This window comes from Lycium barbarum, chromosome 1 (assembly GCF_019175385.1).
Source record: "Lycium barbarum isolate Lr01 chromosome 1, ASM1917538v2, whole genome shotgun sequence".
NCBI lineage: Eukaryota > Viridiplantae > Streptophyta > Magnoliopsida > Solanales > Solanaceae > Lycium > Lycium barbarum.
This window is the reverse complement of record NC_083337.1, coordinates 149429832-149438975: the sequence shown is the minus strand read 5'-3', so window position 1 is coordinate 149438975 and position 9144 is coordinate 149429832. Positions and strand designations below refer to the sequence as shown.

The 9144-nt window shown below is 37.3% G+C and overlaps 1 protein-coding gene across 1 annotated transcript; it reads right to left on the bottom strand.

Annotated features, from left to right (window-relative positions):
- Positions 1-788: 788 nt before the first annotated feature.
- Positions 789-8895, bottom strand: LOC132643446 (uncharacterized). Its single transcript, XM_060359927.1, has 4 exons — positions 8647-8895; positions 2735-2793; positions 1567-1748; positions 789-1076 (listed from the first exon to the last, which is right to left on the bottom strand). The coding sequence occupies exons 1-4, from the start codon at positions 8801-8803 to the stop codon at positions 1004-1006; spliced, it is 471 nt and encodes a 156-aa protein (XP_060215910.1). The 5' UTR covers positions 8804-8895; the 3' UTR covers positions 789-1003.
- Between the last annotated feature and the right edge of the window lie 249 nt (positions 8896-9144).

Sequence of the window (9144 nt, the reverse complement as noted above, 5' to 3'; positions counted from 1 at the left end):
GCGGTTTGCTATTCTAGAGCCAGTGAACAAACGGGCCTTAACTCATCCCTTATGTTAATTTAAGTAGGCGTTTGGCCATAGAAACCAAATATTTTTCACTTTATTTGGAATTTTTGAAGTTGGAGTTGAAGATGAACTTGTGTTTGGTTATACTTTTTGAGAAGGAGAAAACACTGCATTTTATTTGGAATTGTGAAGATGGAGTTGGAAAACTGTTTTTTAAACTTGGAATCAAACTTCAAGTTGAGTTTGAAATTTTCACAATCACACGCAGATATTCAAATAAGGTGAAATTATTGTAGGAAAAGTGAATAATATTTATTGACAAATGGGTCCTTCAGTCTAATCCAGTAGCATCCTTTCAAACGAAGATGATATCTTATAAGTAGGCGAAAATTATTCTTGTTTCAATTGTTCAACCTAACATCTTTCTTAACCATGTCTGGTACCACATTACCTTGTAAGGCAAGTTGGATTATTTCTTCCCTCTTCGGTCCTTATGGCATTTGTTTTCGAAAAAGCGTTAGAATATCCTTTTTTTGTTTTTGTTTTTGAAAGGCTTTTTCATTTGGATAAAGTTCAGGCGGAAACCATAAACTGATTGAAATTTTCAATTGTTTTAAAGCTATATGATTACGCAATTACCCATACTATTAAATATAACTTTTTCAACCTCTCTTTTGAGGCAGGGGTATTCCTAATCGATAATCTATACAGTAATGACTAATTAAAGAGAAAGAGGGGAGAGGTAGGAAAGGAAATCTACGAAAAAAATAAAAGAGCAGGAATGTCGAAATCAAATGATCAAGTCAAGCACGTAAAAGCACAAAATTCAGTGCATTTTTTGTAAATGAATAGCCTTCAAACTTGTTGGTTGCTATTAATTTCATGTCTCATAAGAACGATCTCCGGGACTTGGAGTTTTTCTGAAATTAGATGCAGGTTGAAGAAAAGCCCACACAACACTGCTCTAGATCAAAACGGGACTAGACTGCCAGCCACATTAGATATCTGATGATGGTTTAACCTTCTCTTTCAAGAACTGCAATATGTGCTCGCGTTTCCAGTTATCAATTCTGCAAGACATACCGAAAACATTAGATCACCAGAAAAAGATTTGGCTGTTATCGAGCATACGTGCAAAAGGAATGATGCAATGCACCGGGTGCTAACTAATCTTTGTCAGAAAAAAAAAAAAAACTGAACTCCATGAATTGCAGCTTTTGCAGCTCCTCGTATTCAGAATTCCCTAGGTTACTAATCAGATCACCACAAAGATCTCTGAAATCATTTAGCATGTCACACACTCATGACCCAAAAGTTTATCTCCCAGTGACAACTAAATATCTGTCTACCTGTATGCTGAATATAGTTAAGTTTCCCGAGCAGGGAAATAGGAAGACATATGAAAGAGGAGGATTTAGATAACGTATCAGGCCATAAGCATCGTGCTGACTAGTACAGAACATGCTCGATGCACTTTAGATGCATTAGAGAAACACAAATCAGTTGTGCCCACCACAAAAAACACGAAGGAAAGAAGGGAAAAAGAGACAGGAAGATGACCTAATGGTTTCCTTGTGCTCTCCATGTTCGTCCAACATGAGCAACTTTGGTGGAGAATTAAATGCATATTGAACTTTTACGAAAGGGAATTTATCCTTATCTTCTTCAATGAACCCAACGACTTCAGGATAGAAAACCAGCTTTCTCATGCAGACTTCCAGAACTGCTCCAGAATAAACAACCTGCAGTCACAATTAGAGTAGATTAAAATTTAAAAGTTATCATCTCAAAGTAAGGGGCATCATATTGATCAATCTAAACAAAGAAGTACCATGCTTTGCCATAGATAGATGTAACAACTCATATGTTAGTCTGGTGTTTCACAAGGTTCATGATCTACTCGAACCACTAACTTCACTGTTATGAAATAGCATGTCATGTATTTATGCAAAAATTGTAGATCATGTTGACTCTTTAGGAATTCAACCATCCCCCCAAATAAGAGAAAAGGATGAAAAAAGAAAGAAAGGAATGGTGCCCCATGACTTTGGTCTAGTGGTAAGAACGCAACAAGTAATGTGTGGGTTAGACAAATGTCACGGTTCGTACCCTGACACAGATAAAAGCATGGTATTTAAGTGGAGAAAGGTACCGTGTTCCATTGGCCCTAGGGAATTCTCGGTTATTTAAAAAGAAAAGCAAAAGGAAAGAAAAGACAGCCTTCTCCAAAGTGATATTTTGACATCTTATTTCCTCCCTCTGCCTCCCATAACTTTTTGGTCAAGGTGCTTGTAAAAAGATGACCGATTGGTCCACTTCTCATTTTTTACAACTTTATTCATTTCCAAAGTACTGGGGGATTGTGAGCCAGGTATCAAAACCAAAAAGTTATATTTTTAACTTGCCTCAAATAAACACGCTAACAAAAGAAACAAATGGATGCGGGACAGGAGAAGGGCAGATAAGCGTCTTCATCTGGCATCTTAGTCTTGCCTCTATTTTATTCTAATTATTTTTTGGGCATAAACATCTTTATCGAAAAGTATTTTGGGAGCAAACATAATTCTATCATAATGTGAATCTATCTTACCTCTCCAGTGGTTACATGGAAGCGGCGACACTAGTGACCATAAAAACAGAGGAAACTCTTCAAAACTCTATATACAACCTAAATTAAAGATGCTAAAAATGACCTCTAGCAGAAGAAATATCTAGGTCGGGTCTGTACCTTACTCATGGCATCTTCAGAGTCTTCTGTACAACAGCTCAAACATTCAGACACCAACTCTGTAAACAACACAGTAGTACTATTTAGCAAGACATAACTATACTTGTGAACATGCACATGCAAATTATACTAGGAGAAAAAATGATAGAAAGATACTGACACAAAAGCAGTTTATTTGGTCATTATTAACTCCTAGTAATCCACAAAAAAGGGAAGAACCAATAAAATGGCAATAGTTCCTGCATCCAAATATGGGGCATGACTTCTATGAATACATTTTATTGGTGAAGATTTCTGAATTAGTGCCATTTTTTCCACAACACTGTTCTTTTTTTCCTTCTGAAAAAGTAGTTTTCTCTGACTATGTATGGACCTGCTTGTCAATAAATTATAATGATCAGTCAAATTTAGTACTTCTATCATATCATTCTTATACAGTGTTAGCAGTCCTTCGTCTCCCAATAGTTTAGCGTAGTAGTTATTTGCATATATTTCTTCGTAGTAGTTATTTGCATTTTCTTTGTAGTAGTTGTTGCAGTTTCTCATTCCAATAATCTTAGGAATACATGTTCTAGTTTCTAGGGGTAGTTATCTTATCAGTATTTGTATTTAAACTCTATGTTTATCCCAGGAAATGTATGCAGAATATTATTCCAGTTTTTGAGTACTTAAAACTCAAGAGATCGTAGGTTCTCTCTTAACGGACCAGCATCATACGTCGAAAAAAGAAATCATATTCTCCTAATTCTCTCTACGTTAACTTTGATTCTGTCTTACATAGTCCCGTAACTCGATCCATAACAAGGGACCGTAACAACTTGATATCAGAGCCGGGAGTTATGGGAGATCAAATTCAACATCAACTGGCACAATTGATGAACTTGTTCCAGGAAGAACGTGCAGCCAATTTAGCCAGACAGGAAGCCATAAATGCTTGTTTGGATGCACTCACAAAGGATTTAGCAAATTCAAAAACCTATTCTGAATCAACTGAAAATACCAGTCAGAACCGAGGTTGGAAGGGTAAAGCTGCAGCGCCAGGAGGGTCGAGATCAGAAACAGGAGGAAGTTCCATCATTCCTAGATATACAAAGTTGGATTTCCCACGATTTAATGGCCAAGACGACCCTTTGGGATGGTTGAACAGGTGTGAACACTTCTTTCGACACCAACAAACTTCAGAAGAAGAAAAGGTTGGACTTGCTTCTTTTCGTTTGGAAGGGACAGATAAGCCTCAACCGTCTTGAGATGAATTCAAACGTCAATGTAACCTTCGTTTTGGGCCACCAATTACAGAACTCAGAAGTTGGGAGAATTGGCTAAGTTACGCCACATCGGGTCTGTGACAGATTACCAAGAGAAGTTTGAGCAGTTGGTTTCGCGGGCTGGTACACTCACACAGTCGCAAAAAAATGAACTTTATATCCAGTCTTGTTGATTATATAGCAATTGAGGTTGAGTTGCATAATCCTCCAGATTTGGCTACGGCGATGAGTGCTTTATGAACGCAAGGAATAACCCCTTTGTTCGCAAATGTTAGATGCCTGTAGATCATAGACAGCAGATTTCTCACCTCAACAACCTGCCAGATTTGTGAAGAAATTGACCAAATCTGAGATGGATGAAAGACGGCTTAAGAGACTCTGTTTCAACTGTGACGAACTATCCACTCGGGGCCATAAGTGCAATAAATTATTCAGGATTGATTTCATTGATGATGAGGAAGAATTTGCTGAAAAAGAGGGAAATACTAGTACCTTCCACACTTAGCGCTTGAGGACAAGCGCGATATGAAGGAGGGAATTAATGTTAGCAGTCCTTCGTCTCCCAATAGTTTACAGTAGTAGTTATTAGCAGATATTTCTTTGTATTTGTAATTTGCAGTTTCTTTGTAGTAGTTGTTTGCCGTTTCTCATTCCAGTAATGTTAGGATACATGTCCTAGTTTCTAGGGGTAGTTATCTTATCAGTATTTGTATTTAAACTCTGTTTATCCCAGGAAATGTATGCAGAAAATTATTCCAGTTTTTGAGTACTTAAACTCAAGAGATCGCAGGTTCTCTCTTAACGAACCAGCATCAAAAGAGAACCAGCATCATAGGTCGGAAAAAGAAATCATCTTCTCCTAATTCTCTCTACATTAACTCTGATTCTGTCTTCCATCATCCCGTAACTCGATCCATAACAGGGGACCATAACATACCGGATCAGTGAAAGGTTGAACAAGTTTCAAACATTTCTAATCACAATCAGACATCGCCTGAGATACACGACTTTTAACATATCCATATAATCCTCTCATATTACGACTAAATTCAGCAAATAATACATCCCGATTTTTCTAGAGGTCTCAGCTTTTACTTAAAAATTAAGAATTATTTTTTGCAGTATAAGGATGAGGGCAAAGATACAGAGATAGCAAATATGAAGGACTTGGACCACCTACGAGATTGCATCTATTATAGCAAAATAAAACAGGAATTATGTACTTACAAATGGTTGCAGATTCAAAGCAAAATATTGTGACTTTTGTAACACCAAAGATAAACTAATAAGCTTCTATGTCCCACTACCTTCCAAATCATTTTCATCAGTGCTCCAGAAAGCTTTTCTATGTCGGTTTAGTACTCATACAGTCCCCTTGAACCTTTAAAACCCTACCAAAATCCCACCAACTGGGGAGAATGGTGCACTGGAAACTACTACAGGTTTACTACATGGTGTAACGATCCTCCAACATCAATAACATAGTTAAATCATTATAGGTTAGTTTAGCCCATAATAGTTTTTATGTAGACGTCTATCATTAATTAAGGTTCCAGATAGGACTCCTGCTATAGGTCCATTGCAAAATATTATAGCAAAATAAAACAGGAATTATGTACTTACAAATGGTTGCATATTCGAAGCAAAATATTGTGAATTTTGTAACACCAAAGATAAACTAATAAGCTTCTATGTCCCACCTTCCAAATCATTTTCATCAGTGTTCCAGAAAGCTTTTCTGTGTCGGTCTAGTACTCATACAGTCCCCTTGAACCTTTAAAACCCTACCAAAATCCCAACAACTGGGGAGAATGGTGCACTGGAAACTACTACAGGTTTACTACATGGTGTAACGATCCTCCAACATCAATAACATAGTTAAATCATTATAGGTTAGTTTAGCCCATAATAGTTTTTATGTAGAAGTCTATCATTAATTAAGGTTCTAGATAGGACTCCTGATATAGGTCCATTGCTGTGTTTTTCCCAGACTAGAACTAGTTAAACAAGTTCAAACAGAGCTATGATTTAACGCAATTAACATGCATTGGGTTGCTTAGTGCAAAAACAACACATCTTAGTTACCCACAGATGTGGGATAAATCTTGTCTTGGATGAGTTAAAGCAACTATCGAATACCATTTCCACTTCTGGTGCCCAGAAAAAGAGCCAAGTGAGCATGATTTGGAGAATACGACAATGAACAAAAGGAGAACAAAAGCAACTTATCGAATAAAACACTATGTTGTGGTGAGCCACCATCTTCAAAGCGATTTCAGCTCGACTAGGGTGCAAATCGTTTGAGACCGGTCGCTCCCCAAGGTTCCACAGTACTCCATAACACGTACAATCACCGCTGGAAGTGTGCAGAAATACAATTGTCTAGAAACATAATTGAGAAGAACAACTTTGCGAGAATGAGGATTTTGTTTTCGTATCCGATAATTCACAAAGAGGTTAAAGGCCAAGCTACGGAAAGGAATTAATCCGTAGTTATTACAGAATTTATTCTGGAGCAGTTACACAATGCTGGAAACGGTTAGGAAAAATAAAGCTAGGCTAAAAAGGTGTGCGACACCACATCACACGTCGCGAGCACAAGCCAAACCGGACTGTAGCGACGTTGCCAAGTTTCAACTCAACACGCATGGGAGAAGCTTAACTAAAAAGTTTGTATATAAAGTGCTCAAAATGACTTTAATCTTTCTATGTGAGACATTTGTCTTTCACATAAGACAAGAGAGTAAGTAAAAAAAGGGACCCACAAAGAATGCTTTGACTTTGCTCACCAACAATCCCTTACTAGTGCAAAGGAAGGATTATATACTTGAGTGTCAATATCTTTCTATTTGAATTGACACGTAGTGGAGTGAGGCAACAACCAATATCCACAAACTAAAGTACTCTTGAACCAAATGAACTTCAATTGAGACCCCCACAACACATATTATCCTTAATTTAATATAACTTAATACAAACTCTGCGATACTAACAAAATGCTTTTGTGGTCACGCACACACCTTGGATCTCATGAGCGCTCTAGAAAGATGTCCCAAGTCTTTCATAAAAGACGACCAAACTTCTATACTCATGTAGGTGATTCCATCAAGTCTATCTCAACATAGACCGCCTTAATGCTATGGAATCATTAAGAGCAAAATAACTCAACCTTACGAAGCACTACCACACGTCATAGGGATAGAGAATGTAGTGCATATTGAGGCCTCATATGGTTTCGTTTGACCACATATTGTTCTCATTCTTTACCTTTACATTAGTGGGAGATTGTTGGTATAATTAACACTTTGTTGGCAATGCAAAGTTAAAGAATGCTTTGTGGGTGCTTTTATTTTACTTACTTCTTTGTCTTATGTGAAAGACAAAAGTCTTACATAGAAAGATTAAAGCTATTTTGAGCACTTTACATACAAACTTCTTTCCTCTATGGGATTAATTGAGTTTCCTCCATGCTTGTTGAGTTGAAACTTGGCAACCACACAAGTGTGTCGCCACCGTCTGTCCGGCTCAGGTCATACTCCTGATGCGTGCGCAGTGTGGTGTGGCGCACCTTTTTAGCATGACTTTATTTTTCCTGACTGTTTTCCAGCACTGTGTAACTGCTTCAGAATAAATCTTGTAACATCTCCTTGAATAAATTTTGTAACAACACAATTTAATTTTTGTAAATGTTCCTTTCTATAACTCCAGCAACTTGGCCTATAAAAGCAACACTGTAAGTTATCGATACAAAAAAATCCTCTCATTCTCTCAAAAGTTGTTCCTCTCAATTTTGTTTTTGGGCAATTGTATTTTTGCAAACTCCAAACTTCCAGCCATGAATGCACGTGCTTGGGAATGCTGTGCAACTTCGGGAAGCGACCGCCGACTGGTCTCAAACAAATTGCACAGTAGTTGGGCTAAAATCACTTTCAAGGCAGTGACTCGCAACGACACAATATTTTATCCGATAAGTTGCTTCTGTTCTCCTTTTGTTCATTGTGGATTTGTCATCTTTTCCAACAGATTAGTATGTAAAAGTTGTTTGGGATGAGCTACCAATTTGTGGATGAGAGATGTTTTGTTAGTGATAACCTGGTGTAGACTTCTGTAACCTATTGAAGAAGGAATTCTGGCCTTGTTTATGGTTCGTTACCACATTTCCTCCCATATAAAGGTTCTGTTCTCAATATATAGGGTAAACAATATTACATGCCGTTCTATCCAACTCCTCCGGTTCCCTCTTCTCTTTCAATTATACTGCACTCTCCAAGCCTTTTCTCCAATTCACACCCATCCATGTTTGTCTGTACTTTCCTTTTTAGTCCGTTTAAAAAAGAATGACTCTTTATTTTTTGGCAACTCTTTGATTCCAACTTTCTACATGACAGGTTTAAGACCACACGATTAAAATGTATTTTGGTACATTCTACATATCTTTAGTTTAACTAGACCACACTATTCAAAAGTCCTACTTTACTTTCTTAAAGTCCGTGCAAAGTCAGAGCCGGAGGGAGTAACTAACAAATTGAAATGGAGGCAGTAAATCGATGTTGTCAACAACTATTTCAGAAGCATAAAATACAACCCAATAAACCTTGTACCACAAGTAAAAATGGAGAGAGAGAGAGAGAGATTAGAAAGAAGCACCTTGATCTTTGACATACTCAGAAAGAGTTCTACAATCGGAGCATAAAGCTAGACCCGTAAACCCCAGATCTTCACACTCATTCGTGCTTAACTGCTCAGCATTTGCCACCAAACTCCCAATAAGGAACCATAGCAATGCTACCTGCATCACACCCATCTTTCTCTCTCTCTTTTCACTTTGCGGATGGAGTCTATGATGATATGTATCTTCTATCTATCTATGCGGAGGATTGTTTGACCCGAATCGCACTTAACAGGTCGGGTAATTTTGACTTGACTCTACAAGTTAATGGAAAAATTTATCTTCAACAAAAAATCATTCAAGAATGGACTTGAAATGTCCAATGTACCCTTTGTAGATAAAAGTATCTATATTCTATTAAAAGGAGGCTAGTATTAAGGCAAGTGAGTAATATGAACAAGTCAATTGACAATAAATTCTATTTGTATTAATTTTAAAAATAAAATAATTAACGTTATTAAATGTACTCACCTAAT